The following is a 21,400-nucleotide window of genomic DNA, read 5'->3' as shown; positions in this document are numbered from 1 at the left end:
AACAGTCATTCATGTTGTCTGTGTGATGGCCTCATCAACATGAATACTTAGGTACTTCTTCAACCATCTTTAACTAAACCCAGTCTCTTAATCTTCCCCCACGGATCATGTTTTGCAGTCCCCTCACTGTTCTAACTTCTCTACATTTCTACAGCCTACTTAGTGGCCTTACCTGTGATCTGCCTATGATAAATACACTTTTTTTCCCTTAACTACTGATAATCCACAGCATGCCATCTAGCTTTCATACAGTTGATAATTGTTAAAATAACAAATACATGTAATGTTCATTTCCTTAATCATTCCCATTTACAGAGTACTCTAACATGCTTATCTGTGATTTTAACTCTTTTATTCAGTACTTTGTGAGATGCTACCCTTTTTCCCTCCTTATTTTTAAAAGCTTTTCCTTTAAATTTTATTTTAAGACCTCTGGGGTTTATTTTATTTAGTCTCTGTCACATAAAAAGAGAAAAGACTCCAGATTAAGAGAATTCTGGTCTGAATGAACATGAAAGCATATGATAATAAGACTAATGTATCAGCTATTTATTTTTGCAGTGTTAAGCAAAAGAGATTAAATACTGGCTACCAACCCAGCTATTCCTTGCAGAGTTTCTTAAAATGTTTATTTTTCTGTAAAAAGCACTTTTCACTTTGAATTCATTGTTCCTTATACAATAAAATAAAGCTGCTATTATATGAGATTTCACAGACTTCATTCAAATGCACTTTTTTTTTGGTCAGTAATATGAAAAGGTTTTGATGACTTTGCTTATAGGAAGAGGGTCCCTAGGTAGACAGAGGAAGTTCAGACCAAAGCCAAACAAGTTGCACTTGCTCCAAAATAAATTTCCCTGCTCCTTTAGAGCCAAACAGCCTACATAGCTACTGTATACAGTATTTTCAAAACTGTTTTTCTGTACTTTTAACCCCATTTCTAAAGGAAGGAGCATCAGAAATATTCCAAATTTGAATGAAGACACTGTCTTGTGTGAGCTAAGGACACAAAGTCCTTGAAGAGTAATAACAAAAACTTTTCCTCCTTTGAAACAAGCAGTCTACAAACTGGAAGTCATGGATGCTGAAAGATCCCTACAGTTTTATTGTACTATCCATCCTAAATACATTAACAAAATCTGAGCAGGAAGCCCATCAAGCACCAGTCTGGATTTGCTAAAATAAAAGTATAGCAAATCTTGGCTCCAAAGGCCCTCACTGACCTACGTGAAAACACCTTGAATTTGGTAAAAGTCTGAGAGAAAAATTTCAGAACAACAACACTGAACTCAGGATTCCAGGTCACAAACTGATCTTTCCAGTTTATGGCTCTTCACCCTTCTGTCTAAACACTCCCACTCTGGCAATCTTTGCTCATCCATCCTCATTATCATTACATTAATAAACACACTTTTAAATTGAAGCATTTGTATTTAAACTAAACAGATTTGAGATGGCCTTACGTTAAGTGCCTTCTCTCTCTCCCTTTCAATAAGATAATGAGGATTCATCATTCACAACCCAACAGAACAAATCTTTCATTAAAGATCCTGACTCATCTGTCAGGAAATTTTTTTTGTGCAGTACTGCAGATTCAGGAAACTGATCATGCATACTACAAAAATATCCAGGTCATGGGAAAAGGGGAAGGACTGTTTAGAAGGGCTGATAGCAGTAGGACTAGGTGTGATGGTTTGAAACTGGAGCAGGACAGATTTAAGTTGGACATCAGTAAGAAGTTCTTCACAATGAGAGTGGTGAAATACTGAAACAGATTGCCCATGGATGTAGTTGAGGCCCCAGACCTGAAGGCATTCTAGTTCAGCTCTGGGCAGCCTGATGTAGTTGGAAGTGTCCCTGCTGACTGCAGGGGGGTTGGACAAGATGGCCTTTGAGGGTCCCTTCCAACCTGATGCAATCTGTGAATCTGTGAAAAGGACCAAAATTGGAAATTACAACAATTTTAAATGAATTTAAATAATCTCATTGTCAGCATTCTGACACCATTTTTTAGCCAAAGATTTCAAAACGTGTCCCCAAAAGACCTAAGCAGCAGTTTCCTCATTAAAAGAAAGGCAAGGACTAATCACAGACACAAAATGTGTTTAATTTTCAAAGCAGTATTACTAAAATGACTTATAATCAGAAAAATACTATTGTAAGCTCTTTTTTTTTTGGTATTCCAACTGCTGAGAGTGAGATGCTTATAACCAATTACATCAGGAAATGTGCAGAAGTTACTTTGAAAACACTTACAGAATACTTGATGCAAGCAAAAAAGGAATTGCAACTACCACTGAAGGTCCTCAGTTTTGAGTACTCAGTGAAGTTGCAGAGTTGTAATTAAATACAGATGGAAATAATCCTTGCTGCAACAATCAAACTGCTGATGTGGTTGCATTGATTCTAAATACAAAACATGAGGAAAATCTTACATTCAAGACACAAACTTAGACTGATCAGAAAAAAACCCAAGCAAAGAAAACTATATCTGTAGTGTTTCAGTGTCACAATCCAACAATAATTCTGCTTTTCCTTTCTTTCTTTAAGGATTTTTTTCCCCCCACTTAAATTGTGTGTTGGAACTTCCTTCTTATGTATCACAGATTCATAGAACGGCTTGGGCTGAAAGGGACCTTAAGGATCACCTGATGCTGTGTACCTAATGTAATGAAGACCTGCAAAGTGTATGCTTAAGTAATTGGAATTGTTATTATGTGTAACAAGAAGTCCAAAAAAAATTGATCTAAACCATCAGAAAAAAACAAACAAACCAACCACACAAGAAAAGGCAAAACAAAATAAGAGCAAACAGACAGACAAACAAAAACCCCCAACTTCTTCAAGTCTTGGGATTGGTCAGATTTTAAGAAAGGTGAAAGTTCCTTTCATTTTCTGACAAATCTTTTTAAACAGTCCAGGTATAAAGATACTGCTTTATATACCAAAAGTGTTTCTCCACTTAGGGTTGGTACTTTAAAGATCTCTATGAATTTAAGAGGAGGATTTTTTATTTCAGCTTTCTGGAGTACAGAAAAATATTGTCCTTCTAGCTCTTGAATATCAGATTGACATATTTCAAAGGCAAACAAAAGTTATCCCAAATTTAGAGTTAAAAATATATATAGTACTAAACAAGAATGGGAAAAGGAAAGAAACGAACTGGATGCAGCCAGAATGTAAAGAACAAAGATCATGTTAACAGCTAGCTGACTGATTGGAAGCTGTCATTAATTGAAGTCCTTCTAAGTATAAAATACACCAGCAACAACTGTCATCTTACTGCTGAGACTGCTGGGGAAGCTGCAATTGCAAACATCTCAGGACTTGCAATTAAATTTGCCTATCAAATCCAGTAATTTTAAAAAAGCAAAATAATATTTCATTATTTCCCCTGCTGTACGCTGGCATGTTGATTAGCAAAGAAAGAGCCATAAAGTGAATTCAAACATAAATCTACAGTACTTTCTGTGCCAACACTAATACCCCTTCACGTTAAATTATTCACAGAGTCCAGACTGGAGGACTGAATAAGCAACTTGCTAAGAATATGGAGATAGTGCTTTTATTTTTAAAAAAATAGATTAAAAGAACACTTTTCCAAATAAAGAGGCTCTCAGGACATGTTTTAAATGAACAACTGTACAATCCTGCTTTGTCAAACAAATACAGCTGAAAAGGCAGCGTTGAAGCGAGACAGAACTGAAATATGAGTGTTGTCTTTGGAAATCTCCAAAGAGAGTAATGCACATTAAGAGCAGGTAGCCTCCAATTCACTGTTAACAGCCTTCCTTAAAGGCTAAGTTCAAGATTTCATTTAGATGCTAAAACAAAACAGAGATGTGACCAGATGTAATACTTCTCTCAATAAATGCCTTGTCTGTTCCTTTGGAAAACACAAAACCTTACATAAACATTAACAGGTTCTCATTTGGCCACAAATACTTTTGACTTGTAACAGTTTGCTTTGTAACCTTTATTTCTCCTGATCCTACTCTTTTTAAACCCCCATCACAAATCTGAAAAGGTCTTTACTTTTACGTCATTATAGAGAACTTCATTTCCAAACATCTTTCCAAAAGCAAGTGATTTCCACTGTCCTGTTAACAATCTCATTCCAAAGGGAAGAAGTTTCTTAACTGCTCGCCAATTAAATAGATTTATAACGGGAACATAGGCTAAACTGTTCTTCTGGTTGTCAGACAGATTTATTTGTTTCCACCAAGCTCCAGTCTCTACATAACTAAGATTTTACAGAAATGCCAATTAAACATTAATTAAAGAAAATACACAAATCTCCTAGGATTTGCTGCATACAGACTCAGAAGCCTTGGCACAGACTCGTTTGCTGCTCAGGCAGAGCATGCTAAATTTAAATCATGAAGAGTTTGGTTCATTCCTGCTTAAAGCAGTAAACACCATCCTTACAGTTTCTACTCCATGAAAAGTTAGACCAAGATGCAATTCAGTTCAGGTTCCCTGACTTCCTAATATTGAAGAGATCACTTCTGTAAAGCTCATTGACACAGGATTAACCCATTCAAAACCCAACTTCAATCACAGATACAGTCATATGTGCTTTGAGTTAAAATTAAGTGTACATTTTATATATATATATATATATATATATATATATATATATACAAACACACACACAGAGACATACATTTATCAATTAGCACCATCTAGTGGGGTCAGTACATCTGATGCAATATGAGAAATATGTAGCTCACTGTTCAGGTTTTCTACATCCTATGTAACATGCTATGATACAGCAAAGGTCAATTAGTAAAATTCAGATATAAAAAAACCCAACCAAACTAAAACCAAACCAAACCAAACCCAAACAAACAAAAAACCCCCAACAACAACCAAAACTCTGACAACTCCCAGACCGTCTCATTTCAAGTCAGAAAATTACATTGTGCCACTATAAATCACACTGCAAGAAAAATACTGACACTGGAAACTGCATGCACTTATAGAGGAAAATTCATTGATAGGAAGAAAAAGAACTCCACCATTTAAACATTCATACACATGCAAAACAGCTACCTCTTAATTTTTTTCCTCTTCTGCTCTGTCACACACGTCCAGAAAAATCCAGCATGTCTTAAAAGAAGCTAATCTGAAGCACGCAAATGATGAAATAAACCCCCACTTTTATTCAAGGGTTTCATCATCTCATTAGTTGCCTATAAATATCTGGGGGGTGGGTGTCAGGATGAAAGTGATGGTCAGTCTCTTTTTGGTGGTGCCCAGTGACGCGAGAAGGAATAACAGGTGTAAGCTAGAACACGGGAGCTTCCACTTCAACATGAGGAGAAACCTAATAGTGAGGGTGACAGAGCACTGGAGCAGGCTGCCCGGAAAGGCTGTAGCATCTTCTTCTCTGGAGACTTTCAAAACCCACCTGGATGTGTTCCTGTGTGACCTGCCCTAGGGGATCCTGCTTTGGCAGGGGACTTGGACTTGATAATCTCTAGAGGTCCCTTCCCAAGCTTAACATTCTGTGATTCTGTGACAGAATGCTCATGAAAGTGTGAATGGGATAATTAAAGAAAATTAAATGCACAGAACACAAAAAGGAATTAAAGGTCAGTCACACATTAAAAATTCTTGTAATAATAGAAAACAATCCAGTTCTAGTAAGTTAAAAGACCAATGGTCAGAAAATACAGAGACAGGCCAAAAGAATAAAGTCACAGGTTTTACACAGTGGTTATCTGATATGCAACAAGAGGAAAATGCTGCTTCCCCTTTGGGAGAAGACAATAATAAAACTTGGTCACATTATTAGCTTGTATTAGTTATCAATTGGTAGAAAGTTGATGTTCCAAGATGAAAGAGCTTAGGCACACAGCTACAAAGATTTTGTTGCTTGGCACGTGCTATGACATGATTTGTAGTCAGCTTTTAACAGCACACCAAACTTCAATGTGACCATCTTAGCATTTCAGATGCAGATTAACATGATTACCATCACGGGTTACTTTTTTCCTAGAATGTTTGAAACTTGGCAATTCAAAATTGCACCCTGATTTATGGTTTGATCCTGATTAAAGCCACGCATGTCTCTAGTGTCATTACTGGATTATTTAATCACAAAACTTCAACAAAATCTGTTCCTTTCCATGAAACTCAATCTGTAAAGCACATGAAAATTGAAGATAATTTATGAAGATGATATCCATAATAAATGTAATGCAGTACTGAAGCTATCCCATACATAATCCCCAGCATTTATAGCTGGCATGTTTGGGACCTTTTTAACTCTTAAACGTCAAAGTAATTGAGGCGGTGTTTTGGTGAATGAGTGACATGGCTGAAATGTGTGATTTCTAGCAAAAGTCAACAAGTTAAGGAGAGATAGGGAGGCAGTATGATTTATTCTCTAATGGACAAAGCACTTACCCCCATCATCTCTACCACTCAGTAAATATGCACTTCAACAAGGGTCACACCGTACCTGAGCCACTGAACCACAGAGCCAGTGGCTCCCAGGTTCAAAATCTCCTCTTGGGAGCAATTATTTCATGTTAGAAGTCTATGAAACCAGCTGAAGAATAAAGGCAGCAGACATAGCTCTTTAGTTGGACTCGGAGCCTGTGATGATATTTCAGGGATCTGTAAATGTGGTTCTGCTTAGAAATCTACACTGAAGGCATTTTAGCAGTGAGCTTCAACCCTGAGCAGCAATGAGACTAAGGCTGACAGCTTGTTGACCTGAGTACCATTGGTGCTTACATGTGCAATAGCACCGCTCTGCCTGTAGTAGCCTTTCTAGCCAGCTGGGCTACTGGCACAGGCACTCAGCCTCACTACTGCTTGGACCTGCAAATGGGAAGAGGGGCAGCTGTGTTCGTCTCTCAATGCACCAAACAGCCTCTGCAGCTGAGACACAGGAGCCCTCACCTCCTGGGGTCAGCTACACTTGGCCACTTGCATAATACCCTCAAACTCCAGCGCTGGTCAAAGATTAAATATCTCATCTAGTTTGCATGTAATGAAATAGTCTAACTTTGCAAATGCATGCAGAATAGGTAAAAGTATAGCTTCCTCAGGAATCAATATGGTCACACATGGCATACAAATACTTCACCTTTATACACTGTTTTGATTTCCCTAGGAATTAATGCAACCCTTAATTAGTAGATAAGAACTAGAAGAAACCTGCATGCCTGCATATGAGGACACACGGAGGGGGAAAAATGGGTTTCGGTACAAAAAGTGGAATGGGAGGAGACAGATACAAAATACTTGACCATAGCATATGCACATGCAATTCTAAACGGCCCACCAAGGCACCAGGGGGTTTTGAAAACAAATCCAAGACAGTTGTACTTCTAGACAGTCCAATGTTTCCAAAACTGTCACAACAGGAATAGGAAAAATTCTTACACTACAGTATGAGACTGGTTCTGGTGCATGAAAACATGGAACCCTTCTCTCTGTAGCAGAGAAGAAGACTATGTCACTGTACCACATCAAAGTGAATTTGTACATTTAGGTTTTGCTATTGTACTGAAGACACAGCCAGGCTATAGCAAATCCTCACTGCAAATTACTCATCCTTGACTTGCAGGGACAAGTTAGCCTTGCATGTTTTTAAATCTTATTTCTTCACCTTATTGGTTTCTCCACAGTGACTGCACCACGTGGATAGCATTGGTATGTCAAGCACTTACGTGCTGCAGCTCTCAGTTTAATGTAACTTATGCTTGAGCTGAACTTCCACTGACATCACCACATCTGCAAAGTGAGCACTGGAGTCTACAAAGATACACAGAAGCAGCTATTAGAGAACAGCTTTTGGTTAGGAGAACACTGCTGTGCAAGCACTGCATAGAGGAAAGGACCAGAGAACATGGAACATACCATGCTGCTTGTTTCTTTTCAGGGTTTAAAAAGAAAAAAAATATTATAACAGAGATGAGTGGAGAAAAAGATGTTTTAATAAACTGTTTAAGATGGCACAGATGAAATAAAAGGAATGGGGAACAGAAAAAGATGGGTAAAAACTGTATGTGTATGTCTGTGTCTCACAGAAAGGAAGATAGTGAGGATATGTGTTATCATACATACTACTGAACACTACAAACTAACTTCATGAGGATCAGCTGGAGAATGGGCAAATTTCAGATTAAAACCAAAACAAAACCTCAACCAAAACTTATCCAAACAAAACAACACAACACAAAACAACCATCCAAAAAAAACCCCAAGGAAAGTTAATGTAAGCAGTAGCAAAAACCTGCTGGGAGGAAACATAGATAGGCATTTTTGCTAAAACTTACTTTTAAGACTTTTATTAAATCTTACTGTATCAGTTTCCATCCTTCAGAAGGATTTTATAACCATCATATCCCATTCTTCTTAAGTCTTACAGTGTTTTTGCACTGCAGAGGCTTTTTTGGGTAGTTATGACTTTATGTTCTTAAAAGGAAAATAGTCCAAGACAGTAACAGAGAGAAAAAAAGATTACTTTTAAGCACTCCCTCACACTCTCTGCCACAGAACTTCTGGTCCAAAGGAGAAGAAAACTGTAGAAAAACAGTTTAAAATTACATTATCCTTGGATGCCTTGGATTTATCAGACTACTATTACTGAGCAGCTTAGGAGACCTTTGATTTGCCTCAGTATCATAGACAAAAGAAGTATCACTTTGGTTAAACAAATACTGCACAAGCTTTGTAAAACAAGAAAAATCAGCATATGTGCATAGGTTTGGGTTCTAAAACTTCAAACTGCTGCAGCAGTTTTGTCATCAGGCTGGTAGGTTGTCCCCTGGGTAACAATGAAATTATGAACTATTTGTCTTAGAGGGATTGATTCACTTCTTTTATGTCCAGTACATTTTGGCTGGATTTCTGCTACTCTTTGGAGGTTTCCCAGCAGAAACTTTAAATCATTTACTACTGATCCAAAAAAATGCCTCTGTCTGGATTTTAACCTAAACCGAAGTTTATTTGCATTCCAGAGCACTGATTTATTCACAAGTTTCAAGTAATAGTCACGGACCAACACTTCACACCTCTGATTTAATTACCTTATCTGCTTTATTTTTCATTTCAAAAGTTTGTTGGGACACCATGGCTGTAAAGACCTCCGAGATCAAACCAGCAGCTGTTATAAGACTAAACTGTCCACAAGACAATTTAATTGATACTTTGGAAACAGCTTTCCATTGTTTTCTTATTACAGTTTTTAATGAAGTGGGCTGAAAGGAGGAGTTGATGACAGGAACAGGAGTTCCTTATAAAAAACTTGATGAAAAGTTGCAAGTGTCTAATACTAAACACATCAGCAACTCTGATGTAGAAATTCCAAGATGCTAGAGACATAGGCGCCCCAGCCCTCTGATCATCTTTGTAACCTCCTCTGAATGCACTCCAACTGGGATTCATTTTTGTTTTGATCACTTTTGCCCAGTTATTACCTTATGTACTGCATTTTTATACTCTAAGAGCACAAACAAGTCAGTGGGCTCAACACACACACACATCAAGACCCCCCTAACCACCCCACACCACTGCCAACCTCAACAAGAGAAGTGACCATTTCCTCAATGCCTGGCTGCTAGCTACCTTTCCCCTAACGTTTCCTTGGAAACAATATCTGCCTGACTAAGGGAAAGATTCTATACTATTTTCTATACAACTTCAATTACCTTATTGTGATTAATCTGATCACTGTTTCCATAGAAATTAATTTTGAAGACAGCTGACTGCCTCCAGCTAAGAGTGATCTCTTTACTTGCAAATTTCAGTTGTTAGCTACTGAGCATACCTCAAGAAAATAACTTTGGCCTTCAGAAGTAACACTTTACATTTGTGTGGCATTTCATAAGGAATGACACCTTGCATTAAACTGTTCTTATTTTGAAATGTAATAAATTGATGGAAGCAAAATGACTCATTGCTTCAGTGGTAATTACTCCAAGTACAAATGCAGACTATTGTCAGTCATCAAGAGGCTTTCTTACAGAGTATCATTTTTCCATCTTATCTTTAGATAAGCAAGAAGCACATGGCAAGTTTGTATTTCAGTATGTGAATTCGAGCACTGCCTACAAGTACACTGGATGAGAAGAGTACTGAAGTTCTAGCACTCTTCCATATATATTGGGTACATACAACTCCCGCAGGAAGCTTCAAAAATTAACTGGAGATCACGCTGCCGCCTGCAGATTGAGTATCCTAATACTGTTCATGTATACCTTACTTGTTAGATAGTTCTGCAGGGCTGGAAACTGTGGATCATGTGTTTTGCCAACAGGACCTGGGGCAAGACTGGACCATGCTTCTTTCATCTAGAGACATTTGCTGAACATCCTTACAAAAATTTACATTTACATTGACCTGTGACGATCTGGACTGAAGAAATTGCTGCCTTTTATCTAGTACATCAACATAGTAATTTCCTCCTCCTCTTCCCAGAATAGTAAAGGTTTTCAAATCAGCACATGGGACCCCATCTGTGCATTATTTGGACAGCCAGCATTACCAGAGTGATGGGTTTATTCTTGCCTCAGTAGGCTTTTGCATGCTTTCTGTGACTGAAAAAGGTAAACCATAACCGAAGCAGCAACTTTGTTTCATTCTGCTCTCCAGCACGAAGAACAATTCTCATTGGCCTCAAACTGTTACTGGCTGCCAACCACCACACTCACACCTCCTCCACCAGATGGCCAGGTGGTAAATGCTTACTCACACTGCCTTTGCCTTCATTCTTCGCCATCTCCAAAGCAAACAGCACTTCAGACCTCCACATGAATTCACAGCACTGCAACCTATTTCCTCTACTGGGGAGGCACAGCTTTTCAAAAATAAATACAGTTGAGCACTCAGCAGCAAAGAACCTTAAGAACTTCAAGTACCAAAGCATCATTTTTGTGAATGAAATATCAGTTTCAGTAATTCCACCCACTTCAAGGTGGTCCATACATCTCTCCAGTGCTTTCTCCAAAACCCACAACCCACCCACTCAGTTAGATCTAAGGTTAGATGCCACCTATGGTCTACCAAAATCCAGTTCCATTTTCTCTTCCAGTGCATGGGCAATGCAGCTCCTTTGAGTTTCTTCTGAGGAAGTTGGTGTTGTATGCCATGAATCAGAAATCACTTGCACTATTCTCTTAACAGAGACAAACTTACTAGCCATCACAATCCCCCCAACAAACACATCTTGCTCTCTATGTCTTCTATAGAATGGAACAGTTAACAGCACTGGAGCAGGTTGCCCAGAGAGGCTGTGGAGTCTCCCTTTCCTGAGACTTTCAAAACCCTCCTGCACAGCTTCCTTGTGTGACGTGTCCTAGGTCATCCTGCTCTGCTGGGGGAATTGGACTAGATTATCTTTCAAGGTCCCTTCCAATCCCTAACATTCTGTGATATGATTGAATTTGCATGCCAAAGAAATTCCACCAGGACAACATTCCACTATTAATTCTTTAGAAAGTTGGTAGCCATTGACATGGACAATCATTAGCACATACAAAATCATTTCTTGGAACTTCAAAGCTAAGGCATATGCAGAACTGCAGGGCCAGCTACCAAAATACTATACAGTTATAACAAAATTAGACTAGATTCACCAAATATTCCTTACTTCTGCAGTAGTTTTTTTTCTTTTCCAGTGCCACATACTGCTTTCTGGATGTACAAACTCTTCCCTATCAAGAGCAACAGCAACACCACTTGCTGTGACTTCTTTTACATAATGTACAGTACAGGCTAAAGAACTCTGTGTGCTCTGAGCTGGCCAAAAATCAATCAGTAAACTGCAACTGGTTAAAAAACATTTCGGTAGCAGCCCAACAGATAAGCTTACTCAGTTCTTGAGAATTACATCCACAACCAGAAATGTTCTAAGGCAACAGTGCAAGTAGAAACTTCATCCTGGAGCTAAGCAGACAAACAGTAAAACGTGTGTGGTGCACTAACAGCAAGCAAATGCACATGGAAATTCTTGCAGCTCCTCTAAAAATAAGCTAAAAGAGTAGTCAGAACAGATATTTATTCATCCCTTCTGCTGCTCTAAGAAAAAAATCCAGGCAGAGCCCATGTGTACTATTTCAGGTTTCAGCTATGTTAGTGCTGGTAATGACCCCACAGGATCATCTCTTCATGTTTCTTTTCAACAAATCTCTACAGAATTACTGGGATCTCTGCTACATAAAAAAAAGTAATGAGATGGCTGAAGACTTTTGGTAGAACTTATGAGAGTAATGTAACAAGATAAGGAAGTAACAAACTGAGGGAAACAGAGACAAATTGTCAACATTCGCTATCCGGAGCCAGTTTTCTCTTCCAAAACGTCCACAACAGGTGTAGGTTGCCTCCTCTCTATACTTTGCAAACTAAAATTTAATCAACAGATTCCTTTATTGAGAAAAGAGACACTAAGAAGAGTTGCATCAGTCTGTGCTGGTTTTACTTACTACAATAGGAATGTACTGTAGGGAACAATCCAGTATTTGCAGGGGAATGGACTAGATGATCTAATACAACTTTTCCATTCCTAACTTCTCAGAACAGCTCAGGCTGATCCAAGTTCACAAAGAGATTTCTGTCCAACAACACTGAATGAAGAGAACTCCCAAGACAAGGTTTTTGTTGTTTTCTTTTCTTTCTTTTCAATGTTATGGGAGCCAGAATAGCAAGCTGTACGCCATAGTATACAACCATGCAGAAAATACTATGATAATTAAATAACCATAAAACTTAAGAGTATCTGCAAGAAAAGCAGAAAGTTCATTTTATGCTTAAATGTTTTAAGCCATTGGAAGCATTTTATCAATTTTATAACTTAGAAAAAACCCTTTTTTCTAAAATTTGGAATTATTGAACAGTAAGGTAAAAACATCAGAGAAGTGTCTATCATAAACAGAGACATATTAGTGCCTAATTGTAGTGTACTCATGCTGATTTTCTTCCAAAACTGACACATACTGGGACTGCAACATCCTTGGCTCTAAGTGCTTTTTGTCATTATTATTACAAAATATTTGTCATCATTCTCTGCCTGAGGAATTAAAAACATTTGTCTTTGCAAGTACAGTTGAGTTTAAGAAGCTAGTGCTAGGAAAATAGTCTTTCAAATGAGACACCAGAATGAAGATTTGGCACTTCAGCAGCCGTATGACAGAGAAAACCATGGCAGATGGGGTGCTGTTTTTTACTGCTCTCTTCCGAAAAGGCTATGGACTGCCTGCTCTGAAACCTGATAGGATACTGAATAATCCTTCTAAAAATGTCTTAAAAGTCAAACAAATGCCATGAGCTTCAGATACAGTTAAGCCCATCTTCGGGCAGGGATATGAACTAGATAACCTTTTGAAAGCTCTTCATGCCCTACTTTCTATACATGACCTCCACAGAAATCAAAAGATGAGGTTTGATAGCCTGGGATATGCACTGGGTCAGACCAGAAGCTCTTAAAAGTCTCAATTCTTAAATTAAAAGACTTTGTCTTTTGAATGCAATTCAACATGATATATTAAAGAAGAACACTTTCAAGAATTAAGTCTATTTTAAGTTAGTGTAAGACTTCATAGGACATTAAAAGAAGCATTCACAGGGTCAGGTTTATGCATCCATTTCATACCTGGACCTAAAACATACAAGCCAAATAACAAAGATGGTTGGAATACTTCAATGCCTTCAGAGTCTAACTGCAATAAAGTGGCCCTTCACTGTCCTCCAAAATTTTGTCTCAAGAAAGCTTTCTCATTAATTCTTTTTGGTTGAAACCAGAAAGACCAATGCACCCCACAAGACCAAGCAACATGGTAACTAGGAGAGCCAGCTTTTCTGGAGAGTATACTCAAGGTGAACAAATCAGTTACTGTCATTCTACCTTTGTCTTCTTTTGGAGGAAGGGACAAGAGAGCAAGTGAAGGAGTTTAAAGAAGTTTAGGTTTTGCCTCAATAGAAAATTAAAACAAATGCTGAAATGTTGGTGTTTCATAGATTCATGCCCAGTTTCCATCCAACCTTCTTTAATTCTCAATCCAGAATGAAAATTAATTTACCAGCTAACCTAACTATTTGCTTATAGGCACATCACTGTCACCGTGTAGTAGGAAGTTGGCTGGTGTTCCCCTTGTATGTCACCTTCTGAGCCACCTGAACCAGCTGCAGCAAAGTAGTAAGGAGCCTAGGAACCACTGCACTTCAGAGATTTGATGCAAGTCTTTAGGCCAGCAAGTATGGCCAAGCACTATTCCCCTGCCTGTTGCATTTGTGTTATCAGTAGCCAGAGAGTAAAATCATAGAATCACAGAACGCACTGGGCTGGAGGAAACTTTTAAAGGTCATCTAGTCCAACCACCCTGCAGTAAGCAGGGACTTGTGTTCCTTTGATATGTCAATTCTCAGCTATTTTGAAAATAACTTTAGCCAGGTATCAACACTGTTACATATTTTTGCAGGAAAAGACAGCTGAAAGAAATGGAAGAAGGCAACTCTTTCAAACCTCCATCAAAATAACCCCAATGCTAAGCTTCCTCTCGATCAGCAGCTGTGAAATTCTGCTCAATTATGTGTGGCTCTGGATATATTTATGACAGAGGTTACTACCACCTCCTGACTCATCTGAGACCTCAGAATTGCCTTCCAGCTTGTATCAGGTCTGTACTAGAGACTGAGGACACACATTTTGTAGGAGTGCAATATTTCTAACCAGCTGATTGGTCCCATTTTTTTCTGCTATAAGCAATCCTAACATTATCAGGGTAGCTCTGCATTCTGCCACCACAGCACGCTTTTGATTTCTTGCTGCCGATCATTTTCATAGGAAGACACTTAACTCAAGTATCCTCCTTCCAAACTTATTTTAGGTTGTACTTTAGTCCAACATATTTATGTGCAAAACACAATTTTCAGTGGAAGCAAGCCAGTAAAAGAAACAGCTTACTAGAATTTCAGTTGACTTTGTTAAAGGAAATTATTTTAAATTAATGTGGCTACTGAACTGTTGCCATACTTGACCTCAGAAAATATATCCCTTCTAATTTTTGCTGTGAACATTTATTTATTTAAGCTAAACTCCAGGTCTTGAATGTTGACCATAAAGAAGGCTCAGATTTCCTGCTACTATTTTGTACTCTTTTTTTTTTTTCAAAACAAGGGCAAACAACATATGTTTGCTGCATTAGCATTGCACTGCCAAAACATCACTCTTAAATGAAATCATCTATGTATTTTTGGTTGAATCTCATTTAACAACTTCCACCCCTGACAGAAACAGAGTTGAAACAAGGCTGTTTTGTTTTCACCGAGCAACAGTTTGCTCGCTGGTTTACTAGATGGCGCTCAAAACATTTTTCCATATGCTCTTCTCGAAGAGAATCTGACTTAAATGCGGTTTACCTTCACCAGTGAATGAAGGCTTTTTTCACCAAACATATCCCAGAGGAAGGTCAGGTCTTCCTGGCTGTCCACATGTGGCTGCAGCTGGGCTGGCAATGCAGCCAGCAGCTCGTACAGACCTATAAAATGAAAATAAAACACAAAGTGTAATCTAGGGGTGATCTCATTAATTTCACTTAACAGTTCTGTGTAATTGGCTGCCTGGAGCATGTCACTTTAACTGAACTGGGAGTCTGGAGTATCCAGCACAACATTAACTTGTAGAGCATTTAAGAAAAATTACTAAGAAGCAAGTATTAGCGGTGTACTTTTTACCTTGTCACAGTTGTCAGGCTCCTATATCCACATATATTTACACAAGGTTATGCAGAAAATTCATAAAGGTTTTGAAAAGAAAAAAAAAAAAGGACATAACCAGAAAAAAAAAAAACCTTACATTCCTTTGCTTAATCGTTATTCCATTTCCCTTGATGTTAGCCAAAGAGTGAAATGAGTCATGAATAGGAAAAACTTCCTTAAAAGAACAGAAACTGGATAGGGTGGTCTATTAAAAAAAGGTTCATGGTTTCTCTAAATAGTTCTTGCTAATAAATTGCTTGGTTGTTGGTTTGGTGCTTTTTTTTTTTATCTCCTGCTCAGTAGGAATCCACAGCAAGACAAAAGGAACAGCTCTGTTTTGCACGATTCAACCTTAAAGCCCAAACCCAAAGCAGTCTTCCCAGGCACGCATGCACGCACAGAGAGGCATTTCAGTAACAGTCTGAATTTGCAGGTATTTGAGATTCTCCATAGGGTTAAAGCAATTGCTGTTCCCAGTTATTTGTGGCACACCTCACCTGCGGTCTCCGAGGGGCAGACAGTAGCACACTGTTCCTCAGTAGCATACAGCATAAAATATCCATCATGCACACAGGCCATCAAACTGCTGTCCAAGAAATGGAGCAACAGTGTTTGCAGTAGTCCTCTTTAGGGAGGTAACCTGGCATGAGTTGATATCAATTCATAGCACATGTTTAATTTTCCAGTGGGATTACTTGGGGTAAAAAGGACAAAATGCCTTTTTCTCCTGTCTGCTGTCTACAAAAACACCAGTGGCCTCCTGGGATCCAAGATACACGGTCCTGTTATTATTTTTAGTCTGAGTAAGTGCTGCTGTTCATCAGAAGGACAAATTTACAAGATATTCTACTGGTAAAGAACAATGTTCTAAATTATAGGTTACCTATCATTATATGCCTATTATCTCCCTAAAACTTATTATTTACAATGTTTACTAGGAGACAATTTCACAACCTTTCCAGGCCCTACATTCCCACTCCAAAATTACATACAGCACCTTCGGGATCCGACCATTTAACATTTTTGTCTTTTTACTGCCTCTCACTATAACGTTCTGGAAAGAAAAGTTCCTTCCAAATACATTCTTTTGTGGCTCAAGCGTTTTTGGTGGCTGACATTCACTCTATTAGTATCTTGCTTTTCTTTAAATCTGCTCTTGTTTATGCTGCAGAAATACTGCAATAAAAGGATACAACTTAAACCACCGCAGTTCTGCATGGAAAGAAAAAGAACACCGAGACTTGCCCAGCAAAGGCACAATCGGTGATTGAGATGACACTCAGAAAACAGAAGTTTGACTGAGACTCTTGGCTCCAACTTTCTGGACTATTAGAACTTCAGCACTTAGCAAAAATGGTTATTTTTATCAGGCAATTTATGCTTTCAAAACATTTTCACTTGGAAAATTAAAAAACGTCTTTACACTCAGCCTCATATTTCTGCACATAGCCACTTCGGCTACTACAAATACATTTACCTCAGAATAACCTGAAAGTTGTTAGAAAATGGAACAGAAGGTTCAATGTAAGCTACACTGTGGCATAACCTCTACTATGACAGTAGGCTGAGGAAGCTGGGCTTGTTCAGCCTGCAGAAAAGACTCCACAGGGACTTTAGTGATGCCTTCCAATACCTGAAGAGAGCCTACAGGAAAGCTGAGGAGGGACTTTCATAAGGGTGTCTAGCAGCAGGACCAGGGGGAATGGTTTTAAGCTGAGAGAAAAGATGTCTAGACTGGATCTTAGGAAGAAGTCCTTCAGTATGAGAGTGGTGATACTCTGGAATAGGCTGCCCAGAGTGGCTGCAGATGCCCCCTCTCTGGAGGTGTTTAAAGGCAGACTGGATGATGCCTTGGGAAACCAAATCTAGTTGAGAGGTGTTCCTGCTCATGGCAGGGAGGTTGGAATAGATGATGCCTGAGGCCCTTTCCCACCTAAGTCATTCTATGTTTTCTATGATTCTATGCTTAAGCACAGCTCACAGGTGCCATTCAGAAGAAAGAAAATAACTTCAGCCACTCCCTTCGAATAAGACATGTATAACAGACAAAACTTTCTCTTCCTGGATCCATTAGATCAGCTTAAATTTCACACAGAATCACCTATAAAGCTATTCTACTCTTGTAACCTGCCTCTTGAAGCTTTGATAATTACATCCCCAGTGAAAATAAAATGGAAGTTCATGTTTCTGACGGATTAACTGTTACAGCAGCAACAAAGGGTGAGACTGAATCTGCCTACAATGAGACTTAAGTTTTATGCACAGAACTTCCCGAAAAAAATCCCGCCTGCCAGCACTCCAGGACTGACTAACCCTGCAGGTGCTTGCACACATCAGGGTTTCCACGTTCAGTTCAAAAGCGTCTGTGGGCTCCACTTATTCAGATAGCTTTGAATTGTTCCTCCTAGAGAAATGGGTGCCCATGTTCCTAGTGCACTACTCCAGCCTTGACAGCAGTGCATCCAGTCTGTGCAGCTCTTCTGGAGAATCACAGAATCATAGACTGATTAAAGTTCATAGTATCATAGTATCATTCAGGGTTGGAAGGGACCACAAGGATCATCTAGTTCCAACCCCCCTGCCATGGGCAGGGACACCCCACACTAGATCAGCCTGGCCAGAGCCTCATCCAGCCTGGTCTTAAACACCTCCAGGGACGGGGCCTCAACCACATCCCTGGACAACCCATTCCAGGGTTTCAGCACTCTCATGGTGAAGAACCTCCTCCTCACATCTAGCCTGAATCTCCCCACCTCCAGCTTCATTCCATTCCCCCTAGTCCTATCACTACCTGAGATCCTGAGAAGTCCTTCCCCAAAAGGGGAGGGGGTTTATTGCCCCTCCCAGCACCAAGAGGGGAGGTCCCAGGATTTGGGGGGATCCTGGGAGGGGGGGTCCAAGGGTTGTGGGGGTCCCCAGTGAGGATGGGGGTCCCCAGGGCTGGCGGGGGGGGGGGTCCTTATGAGGCTGAGGCCGAGGCCTCGGAGCTGTTGGAAAAGTCCTTCAAGATCATGGAGTCCAAACATCCACCCAACACCATGATTCCCACCAAAAATTAACTTTCAGGAAGGTCATACCTATACCCCCTGTGTTCAGATGAACTGTTTTGTAAATTAAGAACTGATGCTCATCACACAAGCCGTGGAATGAGCTGTGGCTCAGTGCCTCCGTACTGAATATTACAGCTGTACACCCATGGTTGCCAGGCCTTGCCTGTGCTCTTGGTCTCTTCTCTTTCAAGTCCCACCTCCTTGAGTCATATGACATGCATAGACTTCTTATAAAAAGAAAAAAAAAAAACCATTTATGCACACACTTTCGTGAAGATGCTCACAATTTAAATAAACATCTCAGAACAAGTTCTAAAAACATGAAGACATTTTGTTAAAAAGAAAAAAATCATGGAAAGTCCAGGGGGAAAAAGCCTGTTTGGTTACTTTTGTTCTGGTTTGGTTTGGTTTTGTGGTTTGTTTGCTTATTTTTGGCTTTGGGTTTTGTTTTGGGTTTGTTTCTTTCATTCTTTCTTTGTGGTGTTTTTTTTTTTCCCCTCTCTTTAATGCCTGATGTTGGCAGCACTATAGAGACCTGTAAAATAAACAAACAAACCCTACACACACACACACACAGAGAATAGTAATAATTTAAAAAGACAAAAATTTGCCTTTTTTTTAAATACACTGTTGCTATTCTAATGAGGATCTGGTCATGTTTTTAAAGTCTGGTTTGCCTAATTTAACCAGCTTTAATCTCTAAAAGAAATCGTATGCCCACTGGGATTTTCTAGTATCAGAATCTTTCAGGTGTCAATATTCACTAAAGTAAACATGGCTTCCACATTAAAAACTCATTAACTTCATTTTGTAAAAGCAAATAATTTATTCAAAGGTCACAGAAGACCTGAACATACATTAAAATAATTAACAGTGAGCTTAAACAGACATCTATAACGGGTCTGCGATTGTAAGAAGGCAAGTATGTCCAGTCAGTCCTACAAACAAGGGGGAAAACCCACAAACAAACCAACCAACCCAAACAGATCACAATGTGATCATCCCTGACATTCACAAATCATTGAAACAGAGGAGGAAAAAGAGCTCTTTCTAGGTTAATCCAGAGGCAGTAATAGAAGGCAGCTCCAGACAAGCAAGGGAGCTCCTCATCTGAGATCTTAGGATGCTGCTATTTCCATCCATGTTATATAGAAAATTAAGTACAGCACCTAAAACTTAGTTCACCTAAGTAAAGGCCTATAGCATGGGAATGTTAATAAAAGGAGGCAAGCTTTGCACAGAAGAATACTATACAACTCTTCTAAGAGTGAAAGGGAGTTGTTCAAAGGTGTTTATATAACCTATTAAAAGTGATTACCTGGTTGGAGAATAAAGAAATTTAAAAGTACTAAATGAATACTGGACATACAATACACTTTTCATGGAATTTAGTTTGGCCATGAAAAGCAACACAAGGAATTAAAAAGCAATGACTAGATAACCTTGCCTACAGAAATGGTGCATACAAGCCATATACAAGTAGGTAGTCTAAATCCATACACAGAATCTAAAACTAAAATGTATAATAGCTTGTCCTGGGTAGAGAAACTACTCTGAAGATTTTGGACTTGTTGCAGGAGCAAGCAAGATGAAATGGCTGCAGATTACAGCTTATAATAGTCTGACAGCTTGGACTAAGGAAGTAATTTCAAGGGAAAAATCCAGGCTATATTTGAAAACCCAGCAGTGTCCCTGCTTAAAAAGGTAATAAATTTCCATTTGTTCTTTTAACACAGTTAAACAGTTCTCCTCTTCAGAGTATCTCTAGCCTTTCCTAAGCTTAATTAATGCAATTTACTTTTATTCTACCCAAAAAACAAAGCGTATAACAATGGCAATTCCAATTTAAATGTGCATGCTAAATTTGCACATGCAATACAATTTCAGACTACGCAGCAATGGAAAGCTTTTAAATCAGAAACAACGAGACATAAAGAATTTTTCCAGTTCCAGAAAATTGCTTCCTTCATAGTGTTATACTCTGTAGAAGCCTGCTTGTTCCTAGGAGAAGAATAAATGGCCAAGCAATTGATGAAAGTGTTCCCGTACTGAACCACTCACACTGCAGATTCCAGATGCTCTACATTCTTGACATCAGAATGGAAAAATTTACTGGTAGTCTAGAGAAATTTAATATCACCATTCTTGTCATATCCTTCATAGCTTCATTATTAGGACAAGTCTGTGGAAGCTATAAACTAGTGCTAAATGATAAAAAAATATGGTCTCTGCATTCCATCACTCTTGCATATTACAAGAAAACACCAACGTTGTTTCGGTTAGTGTAAGGAGAGACACGGAGACAAATGGATGTGCAGTTGCTTTCATATGTTAATTAATTTCCTGAATTAGCATGCTGAATAATGATGCCAGACTTCAAATCAAAAATTTTAACAGTAACAGAGGGACAATAAACACTAAAGAACATATATCTAAGCCCAGAACAACACTGTAAAGTTTTATTGTATTAATAAAATGGGACACACCAACCTTTAAATTTTCCACTTTGTCAAAGGTAAAATAATCAGCACCATTTGCTGCCATTTATAACAAGCTGACATTTTTTCACATTTGAACTATACTTTACAGTTCCATAAAGGCTCAGACAGCCCTTGCCTTACACAAAAGCAAACAGC

At 38.8% G+C, this 21,400-nt stretch overlaps 1 protein-coding gene across 8 annotated transcripts in view; it reads right to left on the bottom strand.

Moving 5' to 3' along the window:
- The window catches only part of MPP7 (MAGUK p55 scaffold protein 7), a 143,014-nt gene that overhangs the window by 70,501 nt on the left and 51,113 nt on the right, over positions 1 to 21,400 (bottom strand). For all 8 annotated transcript variants that reach the window (XM_068146048.1, XM_068146046.1, XM_068146047.1 and 5 more), the window contains one exon: positions 15,376 to 15,494. In XM_068146048.1, coding sequence (XP_068002149.1) covers positions 15,376 to 15,494 — 119 coding nt within the window. The remainder of the gene's footprint in view (positions 1 to 15,375; positions 15,495 to 21,400) is intronic.

Source organism: Melanerpes formicivorus, unplaced genomic scaffold (genome assembly GCF_026170545.1).
Source record: "Melanerpes formicivorus ecotype bairdi unplaced genomic scaffold, bMelFor1.0.p_v2 SCAF_13, whole genome shotgun sequence".
Lineage (NCBI taxonomy): Eukaryota > Metazoa > Chordata > Aves > Piciformes > Picidae > Melanerpes > Melanerpes formicivorus.
This window is presented reverse-complemented; position numbering and strand designations above follow the sequence as displayed.